Source organism: Amblyraja radiata, chromosome 16 (assembly GCF_010909765.2).
Source record: "Amblyraja radiata isolate CabotCenter1 chromosome 16, sAmbRad1.1.pri, whole genome shotgun sequence".
Taxonomy (NCBI): domain Eukaryota; kingdom Metazoa; phylum Chordata; class Chondrichthyes; order Rajiformes; family Rajidae; genus Amblyraja; species Amblyraja radiata.
This window is the reverse complement of record NC_045971.1, coordinates 25,387,145-25,406,726: the sequence shown is the minus strand read 5'-3', so window position 1 is coordinate 25,406,726 and position 19,582 is coordinate 25,387,145. Positions and strand designations below refer to the sequence as shown.

Sequence of the window (19,582 nt, the reverse complement as noted above, 5' to 3'; positions counted from 1 at the left end):
GGCCCGTTTTATTTAAATGAATGGGCCTCTTCCCTGCACTCCTCTCCACAGGGGGGAGATATAATTTAATGGCTAACCCTCCAAACAGGTTTGCCTAGGTACTTCTGGCCCGTATGTTTAAATGTATGGGCCTCTTCCCTACACTCCCCTCCGCAGAGCGGGAGATACAATTTTATGACTAACCTTTCAAACGGTTGTCTAGGTGCTGTCGGCATCAGTCCGACGCTGCTGGCTCCATTGCCAGCGATTCGTGAGGCGAATTTTGATCGCCACCCGCTAATCGAACTTCCACGGTCTCCGTAGCGGGTCCCGCAGTCCGTTTCCGGTATCCCCGAGGTCATAACCGGGATTCCCTCTGTTCTCGCGGTCCATAGAGTTTTACCCGCGGCCTGTCCAGACTTCGCCCCCAATCCAGCAAGCAAACTCTGAAAATGAGTTTCCTGCAATACAAAACCAATCCCAGAGGTAAGTTTAAAAACTTACCTTGTTGGTTGAAACTTACCACTGGACAGCGCAAATGCTGCCGCCAGTCGGCTCGTTTGCGCAATGCGAGTCAACGGAATGACGCGCCAAGTGGGATGACGGCCTTCTTCACGTAGTCACGTGACTCCGAAGTAAATTTGGACATTTCTTTCCATAAGTTATATCCAATTGCTTTTGGAACAGTGTTTGAAACACCAGTCTTTCACTTAATTGTTTAAAACAGTCCTCTGCACTACGTCTCAATCATGCAGAAGTCATTAGCTGTCATGTTGTTCATTCATGTGAATAATTACAGACATAATTTTGTCTAGCTCAGAATCAGTTTATTCAATATATGCTTCATTTTACTTTGCACAGCAAGTTCCTCTCAAGTTAAATTGATCGTATGTAGCCAGAGTGAAAGCTTATTTCAACATGTCCGAAGGCCCTGATCGGAATGTAATTGCTTTGATACCCATTGTCTTGTTTTTTTAATAGAAATTTCACAAACTCATGTTGCCAAATCTGATTGCTTAGATTTTGCAAATAGATGGGGGCATGAAGATAAGCACAATGCTCTTGTTTTTTTGCTTGGCTATGTAACAATTTGGTTGGTGAACCATTTTAAGCCTTAATAACCTCATAACTTACTAACCACCATGTTGGCACGATTACCAATTTCTAGTTTTAGAGATGACTTACTTACTGCTTATTATGCCTCCTGGCATGTAGGGCAGCAACGAAGGCCCTCCACTCAGTAGTGTTGATTCCTTCAGTTGCTGTTGCTGTAACATATTTGTTTTACGAGACAGGGTTGTTAGCCCTGTGCTCAACCTCCAACCTGGACCAGTGGATCGCTCTTCGTCTCACCTCTACCCTTCGACGTGTCCAGCATGGGAGACCCTGACAGGAGACGAATCTCCCACTGGCATAACTCTAGGGGTCACTGAGACACACAAGCTCCCCGACCACGACAAGTTTGCAATCCAACGGGGAGAGTTTTAGAGATGCAGCATGGAAACATGTCCTTCGGCTCACCAAGTCCACGCCGAACAACTATCACCTAGTTCCATCCTACGCCCCGAGGGACAATTTACAGAGGCCAATTAACCTACAAACCTGCACGGCTTTGGAATACGGGCGGAAACCAGGGCACCCGGATAAAGCCCTTGCGGCCACAGGAAGAACGGACAAACTCCATACAGACAGCACCTGTAGTCAGAATCATACCTGGGTCTCCGGCACTGTAAGGCAGCAACTCCACTGCTACGCCACTGGGCTGCCCCTAAGCACTATTAACCATCATTGTAACTAATATCAGCAAAATATAATGGCCTCAATCTTTGAATTAAAAGTTAGGCCTTCAACCATCATAACACCCTTATTGATATATATAGACTGGGGAGGTGCACTGCACCTCACAGGATACAAAGATCTATCAGGATATCGGGTGGCTCTACAAACCATCAGTAATTTCAGCAGTGTCCATCTGTGCTTTAGGCATCCCAACTGATGACTATGTAAATATTTTCCTATGCAGAGGATTAATGTACCTTCTTTGGCATGAATTGCATAATTTAGTACAGAAACAAAGTTAGCTAAAGCAAAAAGAGGCACGAGAGATTGCAGACACTGGAATTTGGAACAACTGAACAGACTGCTGGGGGAATTCAGTGGGATGAGCAGTATTAGTTGAGGCAAAGGGATGGACAATAAATGGGGAGGCAAAGGAATACTCAAAAAATAAATGAATGAATGATACTTCATTGAAATCCTCCAGTTTCAGGGACAGTTTGTTCCCAGCTGTTATCAGGTAATTGAATCATCCTACCATAACCAGAGAGAGCAGTGCTGAACTGCTATCTACCTCATTGGTGACCCTCAGACTATCCTTGATCAGACATTGCTGGCCTTGCCTTGCACCAAATGTTATTCACATATCATGTATCTGTACACTGTAAATGACTCGATTGTAATCATGCATTGTCTTTCTGCTGACTGGATAGCACTCAACAGAACCTTTTTGCTGTACCTCGGTACACGTGACAATCAACTAAACTGAACTGGCACATGTACCGAGGGTGTCCAGGTACATTGAAGAGCTTTGTGTCGCATGCAACCAAGGCAGTACACAAGAGTCGCCACATCTCTGGCACCGACAAAGTTACAAAGTACGGAACAGCCTCATCCACTTTCTGCTGCCGCACGTGGCTCAGCCAATACAATACACTTGTGCACAATAACCTTTTATCTGATACTAATCAACTTTATCACAAAGGGACAAAACCCTGTGATTAGGTATTTGCCACCCCCCTCACAGTCCTCAATGCCCTTCCTATAGGCATCAACGTTTAGCTCTTGCTGAAATTAAATCTAATTTTTCTCATATTTCACTTGGGCAGCTTACACCCCAGCGGTATAAATATTGACTTCTCTAACTTCAAGTAACCCTTGCGTTCCCTCTCTCTCCATCACTCCCCCTTTCCAGTATTCCGACCAATCTGACTGTCCCCGGTTACATTTTATCTCTGCTTTGTTGTCAACTTCTCCTAGCTAACAATGATCTATTCTACATTTTCCTTGAACTGCATCCCCTTTGATGTCTCGGTTTCACACTTTACCCTTCCTTATCTCTGTATCTCTCTCTCCCCTGACTCCCAGTCTGAAAGAGGGTATCAACCTGAAACGTCACCCACTCCATCTATCCAGAGATGCTGCCTGACCCGCTGAGTTACTCCAGCATTTTGTGTCCATCTTCAGTTTAAATCAGCATCTACAGTCCTACACATGAAATCTTATTCCGTTCTCCTAGAAATTCAAATCATAATTCACACACGGAGTGCCACGGCTGTTTAATCCAATCCTTATGATATTTGCACATGAGATTTCCAAATCCCTTAATAATTTTATATGTTTCTATATTTTCAGATGATACTTGCTAGTGAGAAGCCTGACTAATTTTTCCCCTTAATAATCCAGGAGAAATGGGTTTGACAAGGGAAAGAAATGGATGTAACCTCATGTGGATGGTTCAGACGTAGATTAGAATAAGCTTTAATTCATTAGTGGTGGGATGGTTCTACAGTATTTGTAGTCATTTATTTACAAGTTGAAACTCTGATTTATTTTCTGCAGAAATATAATTTGTGATACCATATTTTCTTTTGCAGGTGACATTGGTGGCCAGATGGGGTTATTTATTGGTGCTAGCATTTTAACGATACTAGAGCTCTTTGATTACTTGTACGAGGTAAGATTTCTGCGAAAACAATATGTTTGACAGATGTTATGATCAAATCAAATCATGCAAATCAAGTGAATGTTGTACAATGTTGGGGGAACCTAGTGGGTCCGGCATCATCTATGGAGGAAAAATGGAGGGAAAATGACAGACACAGTTTTGGTCTGAAGTTCAAGTCCGAAGTAAAGGCGAGGGCTGGTAGAGAGAGATGAAGTGAAGGTGTGAGACAAGAGGGGGAAGTGATAGGTGGATCTAGTTTTTAGTTTTAGAGATTAAACAGGCCCTCCCACCGAGTCCATGCCAACCAGCAAACCCCGTACACTAACACTATCCTACACACACACTAGGGACAATTTATAGTTTTATCAAACCAATTAGCCTACAAACCTGTACATCTTTGGAGCGTGGGAGGAAACCGCAGCACCCGGTGAAAACCCATGCAGGTCACAGGGAGGACATACAAACTCCGTACAGGCAGCACCCATAGTCAGGACCGAACCCAGGCAGTAACTCTACCACCGTGCCACCGTGCCGCGCCCTAGATGTGGAGGAGTTGATTAGCAGATGAGATGGGGAGGGGGGGGGGGGGAGGAAGCGAAGAGTGGAGATGTCCGTAAAAGCTGGAGATGACAGATGGTGGAATCTATATAGCGCCTACAATCTTCTGTATCTCCACCCTACAACTGTTGCCCACCTTTTACTCTACCTCCAGATATCATGAATTATCTTTGTGTTTGCTACAATATCAAACACTTTAGAACTGTGTACTATCTATTACGTCCATTTCAAATGAATCCATCGACTTAAGAATGTGCAAATAATCTGCAATATTGTTGCAAATAGCAGCAAAATAAATCCATCTCCTTTGTGAAAGTCATTGAAGGTGTCGTTACATGGATTAGCAGCTGTGGGAATGAGCATTACTAATTACCTTTTATTAATGCATAGATGTTTATCACAAATGGATGAGATAATTTGACACTATAAAGGTGCTATTAATTCACTTAATCTCATTAATACTGCACAATCTAATTTCTGTTATAGCTATTTGGAAGGATATTAAAATGGGTATCCCCTCAGAATGCCTTTTTTTTAAATTGAGTATGTCTCTCGTGCACTCAAAGACTCTGTGAAGGAACTATTCATGTGGTGAATAGGGCTGGGGAAAGGCAGCCACATGCACCACAGGGATATAGGAAGAAAATAATCATCCAATTTGGATTACATGGATCATTAGGCTCAATGAACCATGTAAATATTTATGTTTCATTTAACTCACCAGCCAGTAAATTTCCAATAACTCCTTTCATATTTTTTACTCAGCAACTCATCTTATTGTTCTATTCACATCAACTACTCATAGATTAAAGTTTATCCTGAATTTTGATTATGATTTGTGACAATCTTACATCCCTGCCTCCCAATGTGAGTTGATATAGCAGAGGGCTATTATAACAGCATACAGGGTGGCACGGCAGCGTAGCAGTAGAGCTACTGCCTTAAGGGCCTGTCCCACTTAGGCTCGGCGACGGCTGGAGACTGTCACAGTCGTAGCAGGTCGCCGAAAAAGCGGCGACTGGGCCCCCCCTACGACAATGTTTACAACAACCTACCACCTAGTCGACGTCAAGCTACGGCAAGCCACCGACCACCGGTGACACAATTGTCGCAACTTAGGACGTCCATCTATGATCACACCTACGACAACCTACAACCACACAGGCGACAACCTATGACAACCGGTCAACCTACATCCACCCGCGACAAGCCACGACAAGCAACGACCCTGACGGCGACAACTGAAGACAATTCAGTCGCCGGTACCTGTGGCCGGTTGCCGTAGGTAGTCGCCAATGGAATTCACCGAAGTCAGCACCCGGCGACAACCAACGTCACCTGGCGACAACGAACGTCACCTGTCGACAACCTGCGTCATACTAGCGACGACCTATGACAGCACCTACGACAGGAGAAGACAAACTATGTCAAGCCCACAGTTGCCGAAAAGTTTTGAACATTTCAAAATCCAGCGGCAACCAGAAAAACGTTACGACTCTTTAGGCGACTTGAGGAGACTACTCACGACCATACAGGCATCACCCCGGCAATCATGTGAAAACAAGTTGCCTATAGTTGCCGAAAAATTGCCTAGGTGGGACAGGGGCTTTATCCGGGTTCAATCCTGACTACGGGTGCTTGACTGTACAGAGTTTGTACGTTCTCCCCGTGACCTGCGTGGGTTTTCTCCGAGATCTTCGGTTTCCCCCCACACTCCAAAGACGTACAGGTTTGTAGGTTAATTGGCTAGATATAAATATAAAATTGTCCCTAGTGTATGTAGAGTTGTGTTAATATGTGAGTATTGCTAGTCGGCGTGGACTCGGTGAGCCGAAGGGCCTGTTTCTGTGAAGTATCTCTAAACTAAGCTAAACTTAACTATACAGAGCAACATACCAATCTATATTGGATCACATTGTTCTAAAAAATATATAATGAGATTGGATATGTGATTTAGATAACAAATGTTTTGATAATGTTAAAAAAAAAACTCTATTAGGTCACTCCCGAGGCTTTTAGAAAAATAAAGTCCTGTTCAATCTTTTCAAGACATTCGTGTTTGTAGGTTAATCAGCCACTGTAAATTCCCTCTATTATATATTGCATGCGAAGATGGGATAACATAGAACTAGTGTGTGAACGGGTGATCGATGGTCAGCGTGGACTCAATGGGCTATATCTCTAAACTAAACTAAACTAAATGTTATACAAATGTACAGCAGAGAAACACCCTTAGGTCTTCCACGTCTATGAAACCATCATGCCATTTTCCTTGGAAATCTATTCTTCAGAAATTTATCTTGGAAGCTTAACACTTCTAAATATATGTAGAAACAAAGAACTGCAGATGCTGGTTTATACCAAAGATAGACACAAAGTGCTGGAGTAGTAACTCGGTGGGTCAGGTAGCATCTCTAGAGACAAAAGCATGGGTGATGTTTTGTGTTGGGAACCTTCCTCAGAAGGTTTGAAAAAGGGTCCCGACCTGAAACGTCACCAACCCTTTTTTCTCCAGAGATGCTGCCTGACCCACTGAGTTACTCCAGCACTGTGTATCTACCTGGCAATCTACTCTTGATATCCTTGGAATACTTATAAAGCAGAGGTTTTACCTGGCATTTTAATAACTTGATCAAGCTTTTTGAGGAGGTGACCAAGGTGACCGGTGAAGGTAGGGCAGTGGATGTTACATACATGGATTTTAGTAAGGCATTTGATAGAGTCCGCCATGGTAGGCTGATCCAGAAGATTAAGATGCACGAGATTATCAGTGACTTGATTGTACAGTATGTGTTCGGAACTGGCTTACTAATAGAAAACACTCTGTGGGAGGTTGAATATAAGGGGGAAATAAACATTTAATGGCATGGCCTTCACAACATTGATTACAGAGGGATCTTGCTGTCCAAGTCTATAACTCCCTGAAAGTGGAGGCTTGAGAAAGGGTGCAGAGGAGGTTTACTGGAATGATGCCTGTATTGGGAGCTATTAACTACAGGGAAAGGTTGGACAGACTTAGATTATTTTCTGTGGAACACCAGTGGTTGCAGGGAGACCTGACAGAAGTACATAAAATTATGAGAGATATGGATAGGATATACAGTCGGAACCCCATCTATTTCAGGATGGAAAAATATCCTATACTAGAGGGCGTAGCTTTAAGGTGAGACAGGAAGCTTAAAGGCGATATGCTTGGCAAGTTTTTTACGCAGAGGGTGCTGAGTGCCTGGACTACACTGCCAGGGTTGGTGATTGAGGTCGATACAATCGTGGCATTTAAGAGATGTGTGGAGATGCATTTGGATGTACAGGGAATGGAGGGATATGGGTTATGTGCAGGCAGATAAGATTTGATCTTGGCATCATGTTCGGAAATGACACTGTGGACACATAATATTAATAATAATGACCACTCACTTTATTGGAAAATATGAAAATATTGAATGGATACTGTGAAAATTTTTTTAATTACGGTTCATGATGTTTATTACACAATTCAAAAACATTTCAGATGTCAGCAATATGAATATCAATTGGGCTAGTCTGCATATTAATAAATATTAATTAGTTAAAGATTATTTTCTTCACTGAGGATTGCAGCAATGGCAATCCCTGCAAGGGTCACACAGATGGATCAGTCTTTGTCTGTCCGACATCACCACATGAGCCTTTATACACAAATACTAAATGTTCATTTTTATAAACAGATATGAAGCTACACCATGAAATTATAGCAGATATTAAAAAGATCCGAAGCCAAACTCAGACTGCCAACATCAGCATTTAAAGAGAAAAAAATCACAAAAGAGGCATTTGTTAGTATTTTTGCATTTTCATGCATTCATTTACATGATACGTTATGTTTTGTTTTTATTCGTTGAACTTGTTTTTGTTTGTTTGTTTCAATTATCTATTTAGTATTGTGTTTGTGAACCTGTTGTGTCCTGCTGCAAGTAAGAATTTCATTGTTCCGCTCCAGTACATATGTATAAAACACTCTTTATCCTGAATTATCAAATTATAAAGAAACAAATTATTGAATTTAGTTTTATTGAATTTAAACTATTGGATATGAAAACAGGCCCTTCGGCCCACTGACTCTGTGCCGACCAGCGATACCCGCCCACTGACGCACTAGACACAACCTACGATTATACCAAGTTAAATAGTCTTCAAACTTGCATGTCTTTGGAGTGTGGGAGGAAACTGGAGCTCCCAGGGAAAACCCACACTGGTCACGGGTAGAAAGTACAAACTGTATACAGACTGCACCCGTCGAACCCGGGTCTCTGGCGCTGAGAGGCAGCAATTCTACAGCTGTGTCACCGTGCCGCCCGAAATTAGATACCTGTACTGCCATATCCAGTGTGTAATAATTTATACTTGGATATGATGAATTTGCAACAGGTTTGAAAATGCCATTGTTACTGATTATAAAAACTATTAGATGTAGTGCTCAGATGCACAGCTTAGAGTTATTATTAAACATTGCCGAACAGACCTTGGCACCGTGATAACAACCTGAGGTATGTTGGCTGTGACATTTGTTTTTTGTTGCCTTTCTAGTCATATCGCTAATAAAGTGCATTCTGGTGAACTGAATATATTTTTCATGAGTCCTCGGTGCATTGTGATCCTGGCAGCACCATACCAGAGTATTACTCAAAATTTAACGAAGCCTAGAGGCATTTAACGGCAGAGTCATTTTTTACAAGAGTAAAAATAGGAAAGTTTGTGCTAAAGTTTCGCCCTTTATCTAAGTGCCTAATTTGACTTGCATTCACTGTTGCTAGTAGCACGCTTCAGGCCCTGTATGGATGTGAAAATGAGTAACGGTAAAAGGAGGACAAGATGACAACATTTCATTTGGCTTGCCTTGGTCTCGGTCTGTCTCACCTCAGAAGTGCTGGAGAGGTTGAGCAGATGCCCTAGATGAGTAAAGTATTGTGCAGTAAGGAATGGCACCAGGTTTATCAAGTTATTTTTCTACATAGTTAATATACACTGCAGCCTACACAGCCTCCATCCAATTCACTTCATCACTGAAGAGTAAAGGTTCTACCAACTTTTTCCCTTTATCTTCTCCCAGGAGAAAAAGTAACAAATAGATTTCCAGGGCACTGTGGCGCAGCGGTAGAATTTCTGCCTTACAGCACCAGAGACCTGGGCTCGATCTTGACTACAGGTGCTGTCTGTACAGAGTGTGCACATTCTCCCTGTCACTGTGTGGGTTTTCTCCGGGTGCTCCAGTTTCCTCTAACATTCCAAAGACGTGCAGATTTGTAAGTTAATTGACCTCTGTAAAAATTGCCCCTAGTGTGTAGGATAGAACTAGTGTATAGATGATCGTTGGTCAGTGCAGACTAGATGGGCCGAAGGGCCTGTTTCTTTGCAGGTATCTCTAAACGATACATTCTACGTCATTCATTCTAAATGAGTTATCTCCTTTCCAAAGATAGGTTTGATGTATTGGGATTTCAGGAACCATCTTAACATCTCAGAAAAGTTGACATAGCCGAACATTATTATGGATATAGATCACGTAACATTTAGATTTATTCCGGCCAGATGTTTACCTGAACATACAAACATCTAAAATAGGAATAGACTACTCAACCACAAACTGTTCTGTCGTTTAATAAGATCATGGCTGACAATTATGATCTCAAATTCATATTCCCTTGTACCCACAGTAATCTTTCACCCCTTGGCTACTCATGTATCATCCACCTCTACCTTCACTACTTCCACTGACCTTTCAGAATAAGAGGTCCAAAGACTATGGGTGGCACAGTGGAGCAGCGACAGAGTTGCTGCCTTACAGCGCCAGAGATCAGGGTTCAATCCTGATTACGGATGCTGTCTGTACGGAGTTTGTACATTCTCCCCGTGACCTTTTTTGCTTTCTCTCCGTAATTCCCGGTTTCCTCCCACACCCCAAAGACGTACAGGTTTGCAGGTTAATTGGCTTCGTATAATTGTAAATTGTCCCAAGTGTGTGTAGGATAGTGTAAGTGTGTGGGGATCACTCGTTGGCGCAGACTTGGTGCGCTGATGGGCCTGTTTCCGTGCTGTATCTCTAAAGTAAACTAAGCTCGATTTATGGCACTCTGAGTGAGAGAAAAAATGACCTTTACTCTGTTGTAAATTGGCAATATCTTATTTGTAAAGAGTAACCCCTGGTGCAAGAGTTTCACACAAGTGGAAATATCCTCACCACATCCATCTAGTCATGACTATGTAGGATCATATGTCTCTCTTCCAAATTCCAGTATCCAAATAAAGATACAACCTTTGCCTGTCTAACCTTCCTTCATAAGCCAACCTGCATATTCCACCTTTTAGCTTAATAAATCTTCGTTGAACTGATTCCAATGTGTTTACCCCGCTCAATTACACCATCTTTTTGTGTCTACCTTTGCTTTAAACCAGCATCTGCAGTTCTTTCCTACACACCAATTCATTTATATCTTTCCTTAAGTAAAGAGACCAGAATTGTACACAGAGCTCTGTGTACAACCAATGCCCTACATAATTAAGCATAATCTTCCTATTTTTATATACATTCCCCCAGCAATTTGTAAAACATTCTGTTCACTCAACCAGCACAGCTAGTTTTTTTTTTGACAAATCCTGTGCTTTCGGACCCAGATCCTTCTCCATCTCAGCCTTCTCCAAACTCTCACCATTTAGCCAATATGCTTCTTATTAAATTTTCTGTCAAATGAACAATGTTACCATTGTTTTCCACTTTCTAGATCATTGTCCCTTTATTGAACCTATCTGTCTCTGTTTATAGGCTTCTTATATCCTCCTTACAACTATACCCACTACCTTTCTGATCTGCTAATTTAATAAACATACTTTCAGCACCTTCCGAGTTCCTGACGTAAATTGTAAAGATTGGACCAATTCCAATGACATCCCACTCTTTACATCCAGTCAACCAGAGAGGACCCATTTATTCCCACTTTATTTTGCTTTAGCCAAGCATTCTTCAAGTCAGAGCCTGTTTCCCAGGGTGGAAATGCCAAAGACAAGGGGGTATAGGGGCGAAGTTTAAAGGAGATGCGAGGGGGTTTTATTTTTTACCTAGAGGATGGTGCGTTGCTAGAGTGGTGGTGGAGGCAGTTACGATAGTGGTATTTAAGATATTTTTAGACAGTCACATAGAACACATAACAGTTCAGCACAGAAACAGGCCCTTCAGCCCACAATGTCTGTGCCAAACATGATGCCGAGACCAAGCTTTATCTGCCTGCACGTAATCTATCTCCCCCCATTCCCAGCATATCCATAAGGCTATCCTATAGTCTATTATATCTCAATATCACAGTTGCCTCCACCACCGCCTCCAGCAGTGCGTTCCAGGCACTCACTGCCATTTGTGTAAAAAACTTGCCCCACACATCTCTTAAACCTTACCACTCTCAACTTAAAGATATGAATAGAGGAATTTGGAATATGTGCAGGTAGATGGGACTAGTTTATCTTGGCATTATGTCCAGCGCCGACATTGTGGACCAAAGGCCCTGTTCCAGTGCTGTACTGTTCTATGTTCTAATATATCACCTCCTTAACTTCTCGTTCATCTTCGACACAGCACTAACTAACAAAGCTACCTTTTATTTATTCATGAACAAGTGACTATTATCACAATTACATCATTTTGCCTATACACAAATGTACTTGAGATGAAAACTGCTACAATCCTTGTAGTGCAGGTTGAGTTCATGCTGTTGAATTGGTTCTGTTATTTAGACCCAGTAATGATGAGAGACTACTAACTTACCACGGCACAGAGGGAGACACTTTTGTCCGCTCAGTCTTTGCCAACTCACAGCACAGCAATCAAATCATTCCCATTCTTCCCTCTTTAAGTAAGTAAGTAAGTATGTTTATTGGCCAAGTATTCACATACAAGGAATTTGCCTTGGTGCTCCGCCCACAAGTAACAACATGACATACAGTGACAGTTACGAATGACTCAGAAAACACTAAACATTAATAATAATAAAACATTAATGATAAAACACCATTGATCAAGTATGTGAACCAACAAAATACCAGATCTAAGGGAGGCTACAGATTTTTGGCTGTTGAGTAGAGCAACTACTCGTGGATAAAAACTGTTTTTATGTCTGGCTGTGGCAGCTTTGACAGTCCGGAGTCGCCTTCCAGAGGGAAGTGATTCAAATAGTTTGTGGCCAGGGTGAGAGGAGTCAGAAATGATCTTGCCCGCTCGCTTCCTGGCCCTTGCAGTGTACAAGTGTGGTCTTGCAATTTGCTGTGGTCTTGCAATAATTTGATTTTGATTCTTTGATTCTTTTTACTATTCACTTCCACCAACGGATAATTTACAGTCGCCATTTAACCCATTAACATGTGTCTTTAGGATGTGCGAGGAAACCAGAACACCTGGCTTAACTAAAGAGAATGTGCAAACTCTGCACTAAACAAGGACCCAAGGTTAGGACCTAACCCAGGCCTCCTGAACTGTGAGCCAGCAGCGCTAACTGCTGTGCCACGGAGCTGCCTATAAAGAATGTTTCCAGTTTGGCGTTTCCTCGCAGCAGTTAGTGGTCATTTATTGGGGACTTCCCTTTCCCCTTCCTCCAATCCCCTTCCACCTATATTCCTTCCTCTGGCTTCACATTTCACTCCTCTTATCTCCTTGTCTGACACTTTTTGTCTGTTCAACTCAGGCCTTTGTCCACCCCATCTGTCAATTGAATTCCTCCCTCACCCGTATCCACTATCGCTTGCCAGACTTTGCCTCGCCTCCCACCTCTCATCCAGCTTTCACCCCTCCTGCTACAATCAGCCTGAAGAAAGGTCCTGACCCGGAACGTCGCCTGTCCATGTTCTCCAGAGTTGCTGCCTGACCCACTGAGTTACTCCAGTTTCTAGGTAGTTATGTCCAATTGAACGTAAATTGCGTCGGAAGGAACTGCAGATGCTGGTTTAAACCGAAGATAGACTCAAAAAGCTGGAGTAACTCAGCGGGACCGGCAGCATCTCTGGAGAGACGGAAAGGGAGACATTTTGGGTCGAGTCCCTTCTTCAGACCAGTTAGGGATAAAGTAAATGAGAGATATCGACAATGATGTAGAGAGATAAAGAACAATGAATGAAAAATATGCAAAAATTGCTATAGGTATGAGCAGACTTTAAGTGCAGTCATATATCAGCTGCAGCACAGGGAAATTATCATAAATCATAATAGATTTGGTTTGAAGTTTCCATTTATAAATGAATGTTGCTAGATTAAACCATTCATCTGGTTTCTTGTCATTTTTTCCAGAAGGTTTTATGCACCACCTTTCTTCATTAGCTTGTCAACCTGTTTTAGCTGATATTTTTCAACAGTATTGTAACGTATTGACATCATTCATGCCTCATGTTTTCTTTAGAGATATTGTATTAAATATCACTGTCTTTTATACATTTATACAGTGACCTTTATACATTTTACTTCCGCCATCTAGAAACAAGACATAAATGTTAATATTTCTATTCTTAACATTCCTTGACATGTGAAAGTGTCAGGGAGCAGTTGTTCATGTCCAAAATTTTACTGGACATTTTTTTCAATTCTCTTTTTCCCCCCATTATATAGGAATTAATTGCAAAATAATTTTGAATTCCACGAGTCAGAAATTTTGGATGACAATTTTTTGAAAGATTTGAAGAGACTGAACCAGAGTTGCACTAGAGACTCAAATCCAGTGTTTGAATTTGCCCTCAAGCTCCTGGGATCTAGATATCCTGCAGAGGGTGACTATTCAGTCCATTGTCACTGCTCTGGGATTTTCTAAGAGCTGGCTAATGTATCATATTCCTGTGCTCTCACGGTATGCCTTGCCAATAACTCCTTTTCAAAAATATATTGCTCCTTCCCTGCTGGAAGGTACCTTCCATTAAGATTGTAACAACTTATTGAATTAAAGAACAGTCTCATCTCCACACTTGCTTTTCTGGTAATTACCTTTACCTTCAGGTTGTCAATGGTCTCAGTTGAAAAAAACATTTGTCAATGAGACACAACAAATTGGGTCCTTAAATAACCAACCCCAACGATTAGCTCTCCAGCTGAGGGATTTACAATCGTATGAAAATGAGCTTCTTGGAAAAACAAAGCTATGAGATTTTTCCTATTTAGTTTAGTTAGTTTAGGGATACTGCATTGAAGCAGGCCCTTTGGCCCACCGAGTTCTATGCTATCCCATTTTTTCATCCGATCTCTACACACTCGGGACAATTGACAGAGGCCAATGAACCCACAAATCCGCACGTCTTTGGGACATGGAAGGAAACCATAGCACCCATAGGAAACCCACACGCTCACAGGGAGAATGTTCAAACTCCACACAGACAGCAGCCAAGGTCCAAATCGAACCCTGGGTTTCTGCCGCTGTGCCACTGTGCCACCCTACTGCATGTGTTGAGTGTAGACAATTCCTTAACTGTTTTTTTCTTTTTGGAATATTGTATTAATCATTGAGGCAATCACGGATTCCAGCAATCAGCGGTCTGGCTAAGAAAGGCCATTATAGTCCAAAGTTTTACTTGGTAAGCACAAGTGTGAACTGCTCACTGCAACACATGCACTGCTAACAAACAAATATAAATAAATAGAACACTTCTCTTAACATATATATCAGCTCAAAATGAAAGTGATAATTCCTGAATCATTCGGTATTTCCACAGTTCTACCAGATTAATGATTGCACGCTTAAACTTTGATTTATATGTGATTACTCTGTCTTGTTTTGATTGCTCATTGGCAAGTGATTAATCTTGTTCAGTATCTGATGTGAAGTAAGAAATACACCCATTCATCAGCCTGCCTTTGCTGATCAAAACTTCTTCAATATTTACTGAATATAAAAACAGTTACATGGCTAGATTGTCCCTTAACAATTTGCCCACATAGTGGACAGTTCAAAAGTGTCGTCCTATATCAATGTAACTGAAATGCATTAAAATAATATGACAGACCCTCCCCCCCCCCCCCCCACCCCCCCCCCCCCCCCCCCCCCAGCTATTTCTTCCTCCCCCTCTCCATCCACCCACAATCCTTCCTCTGGCTTCACAATTCGCAGCTCTTCAATTCTTTTGTGTCGCACCTCTTGTTTTCATCTCTGACCTTTGTTCCACCCATCTGCCCCAACCAATTATAATGCGTGATTGGAGATCCACTTCTGAGCCCAGCATGCACAGAGTCGCCTGGCTTGGGCGCCATCTTGGGTATGTGCCAAGTGGGTATGTAACCTTTGCAATTCTGAGAAGTAGATTGTACTGTTTCTCCACCAGAATGGACATATACACTTTATTAAGAAGTACCCGAAATATTTGGAAAAGGTAGAGATCTGGGTTTGCACCAACCAGCAATCCCCACACATTAACACTGTCCAACACACTAGGGACAATTTACAATTATACCAAGCCAATTAACCTACAAACCTGCACGTCTTTGGAATGTAGGAGGAAACCGAAGATCTCGGAGAAAACCCACGGGGAGAACGTACAAACTCCGCACAGACAGCACCCGTAGTCAGGATCGAACCCGAGTCTCCGACACTAGAAGCACTGTAAGGCAGCAACTCTACCGCTGTGCCACCGTGCCGCACAGAATAGTTTTCTGCATTTTTTATGTAAAGCCCTTAGCTTTGAAAAAATGAAATAAATAAGACATTGGCTGTTTAGTGTCCATTGTGATAATGGAGAGTAATTGACTGCAACTGAATATTGCTGATCACCTGCTCTCAGTCAAGCCACTTGATACAAAGACTCTTATTGTCAATGTAGCAGCTTATACTTATAATTGAAAGACAAAGTTGGAGGAACTCAGTGGGTCAGGCACCACCTGGGGAAGGAATAGACAGAAAACATTTCAAGAGCTTGGGCTGAAGCACTTTGTGATTTTGCTCCAAATCCCAACATCTGCAGTTTCTTGTGTCTTACGTACAAATTGTTAGGACCATCCTGACTGGAACAGCAAAATTGAGTGTAGTCACGAGGCTGAACGCAGAATTTAGCAATTTTCCTGGCTCAGTAAGATAGGCAAAGTTGGTGTGAAATATCAATGAGTGATTTAATTTTGGAGACCATGCAGAAGAAGTGTTATCCAGATGTTAATTGAAAGGTAGAATATTGTAATGCGTACTGATGCAACTATTCCAATGGGTCTGTTAATTCCAGAGGTGGTGAAGTGGCTGCAAAGTGGCCTATTACCTATTTCATTGCAGTGGAGTGAAACACCAGCCAGGATCGAACTGTGGGTGAAGTTGGAGCAACAGTTAATGGCTCGCCACCATAGCAACCAGCAGCAGCTGCAGGGACACGACCTTATAGGCACATGGACATAATCCAGCGATTCAAGGGAGAGGCATTGCACTGTTTCACATCAGACCCATCGTGTAGAGCAAAATTAGTCGGCGCTTGAGCGATGCATTTGCACCGGCTCGATATTCATCTTGTTCGGCAGAGCAGCACTTTGTTTACCTTCGTAGCTGTTATTGATTTATAAGCATCAAGAAGAAAGTTGATGTATAGTCGCACAGAGCAGCTGAAAAGGTGATTTTCTGCTTGAGGAGTCTGGCAGTTTTTAAGTGACATTGCGGAGAACACAGAATAGACTCTCCGAAGATATCTGACACAAACTTGCTGCATTCTGATTCCCAACATCATCTCTTGTCACTGAGTAGTTCTCAGTTATTCTCTATCATTTAAGAATAATGGTCAGTCCGCTACTATCTAAAACCCAAAGTATTTCTGTTAATTAATGTCTGACAAATCAGCTAGAAGCCAATTTAAGCGGGCAACATGGCTTTTAAATTATTGCCGGACCGTCTGGCCGGTTTTTGCTGTTTTATCTCACAAGCAGCAGGCGAGTCTTTAGGTCTGTAAAGGTCTGGAACCTCCTCTTGTTCGTCTCTGTGGAAGAGGTGATGGGGAGGATGGAGCTTCTATATGCCGGTGTTGCCAGGTCAATTTCCAACGTGCCAGTAACTGGGGATTGGGGGATATTTGAGTTGCCTTGTACACCAAGATTGTCAGTCCCGAATCATGGAGGGAGGGCAGGACCACATAAATGTATCAGGAGCAGTGGCGTACATACACTGGTCTTCATTCCCCCTCACAAACACACATTATCCTTGTAGACACAAGGGGAACTGCCAATGCTGCTTTACACATAAGAACACAAAGTGCTGGAGTAACTCAGCGGGTCAAGCAGCATCTCTGGAGAACATGGATAGGCAACATTTTGGTTTGGGACCCTTCTTCCGACTGACCCACTGCTTGACCCCGTTGAGTTACTCCATCACTTTGTGTCAATAGGCAATAGACAATAGACAATAGGTGCAGGAGTAGGCCATTCGGCCCTTCGAGCCAGCACCGCCATTCAATGTGATCATGACTGATCATCCCCAATCAGCACCCCATTCCTGCCTTCTCCCCATATCCCCTAACTCCGCTATCTTTAAGAGCCCTATCTAGCTCTCTCTTGAAAGCATCCAGAGAACCAGCCTCCACCGCCATCTGAGGCAGAGAATTCCACAGACTCACAACTCTCTGAGAGAAAAAGTGTTTCCTCGTCTCTGTTCTAAATGGCTTACCCCTTATTCTTAAACTGTGGCCCCTGGTTCTGGACTCCCCCAACATCGGGCACATGTTTCCTGCCTCTAGCGTGTCCAAACCCTTAACAATCTTATATGTTTCAATAAGATGCCCTCTCATCCTTCTAAACTCCAGAGACTACAAGCCCAGCTGCTCCATTCTCTCAGCATATGACAGTCCCGCCATCCCGGTCCCGATCCTATCATGCACGATCCTTCTTCCCTTTCTACTAGCTTCCAACGGAACCCTGCCCATACTTAGTAAACTTTGCAAATGTTACTTCTATTTAGGGATGAGCTTTGATTTCAGAGTTTGGAGTATTGTACCTCGTTGCTGATTTACATGAAGCTGCATTGTCTAAATGTTGCTGATGTAAAGATGGGTGAAAGTTTACAGTGTTTTTTGTAGATGGAGAGAATGATGAACAGGCTGACTGTTATTTATTGTGTTAGTAGGCCGAGCATTCCATCAAAATAAAACTAGGAACTTTTCTGGCTAGCGGGCATGGTGCAGTTGTTCATTGTGGCACAGCCTTCCTTCTGAGCCTTCCTTACCCTAACCTTGTTGAGCCTCATTGACTAACATTTATTTGTATTGCTGTGCCTTCAAATATAAATATTGTTAGCCACTTTCTCTAGCACACATTTCATGGAGCATCTAAGCCAACCAAGACAGCAGAACCTTAGTCTTAATATATGACTGGTTTGTTCATTAATGTTCATGTTGATGCCATTGTCATTTTTATACCTGTGTTGCTTACTTTTTGTAACCAGATAGTCATTGGCTATGTATGCAGTAGGTACTTAGACCCCAGCAGGTATTGTGGATTAATTATAGAACTGACGGGAGTCTTCGGAAGAGAGTATTGTACCAATGAATCTGTCATGGAGCCACGTGATTCATCAGTGGCTGATCACAGTAGATATTGACACTCAGTTATTTGAGACACGAAGGAGCAGCGGAAGAGATGCTGCCTACAGCGCCAGAGACACGGGTTCGAACCTGACTGTGGGAGCTCTCTGTACGGAGTTTGCACTTTCTCCCCTTGATCGCGTGGGATTTCTCCCGGTGCTCCGGTATCCTCCCACATTCCAAAGATGTGCAGATTTGTTGGTTAATTGGCTTCAGTAAATTTTCCTTAGCATAACTGGGATCATAGGGAATTAGTGTACAGTTGGTCTGCACAGACTCGGTGGGCCGAAGGGCCTGTTCCACGCTGTATCTCTAAAAAAAATTAAAAAAATTCTTCCCCTGTTGCAACTAATAAAAAGCTAGACATGAGAGAAACCAGATCCTGCTGTTACTAACTAGAACTTCATCATTTTTAGTACTAACACCTATTCCATGAGATATGAATTTAAGCATCCTACTACAGGTAGGAAGATAAGGTTAAATTTGTAACTTGCGATCATTTATTATTTTTTTACCGTTAAATATTTCTGTCACCTTTCCATTCTTTCATTCACGTCTTTCATTCAACAATACTGGATCAATCCAATAGCAGCAATGCAAAGAAATTCATCTTCGCTTTACTTAATGTGAACGAAACAGCATGATTTTGAGGAGGGAAAACCACTTGCACAAACTTTTACTCACATTATTTTCAGGAGGAAAACTTTTTCAAGAGCAAATGGTTCTCAACGTAATTAAATGTGTTCATTGAATCAGATGGTGTCTGTTCTTAGTCCATGGATTCTT

The 19,582-nt window shown here is 42.4% G+C and overlaps 1 protein-coding gene across 1 annotated transcript in view; it reads left to right on the top strand.

Annotated features, from left to right (window-relative positions):
• Positions 1 to 19,582, top strand: part of LOC116982065 (acid-sensing ion channel 2-like) — a 441,144-nt gene that overhangs the window by 398,315 nt on the left and 23,247 nt on the right. The window contains exon 8 of the mRNA XM_033035350.1: positions 3,633 to 3,712. Coding sequence (XP_032891241.1) covers positions 3,633 to 3,712 — 80 coding nt within the window. The remainder of the gene's footprint in view (positions 1 to 3,632; positions 3,713 to 19,582) is intronic.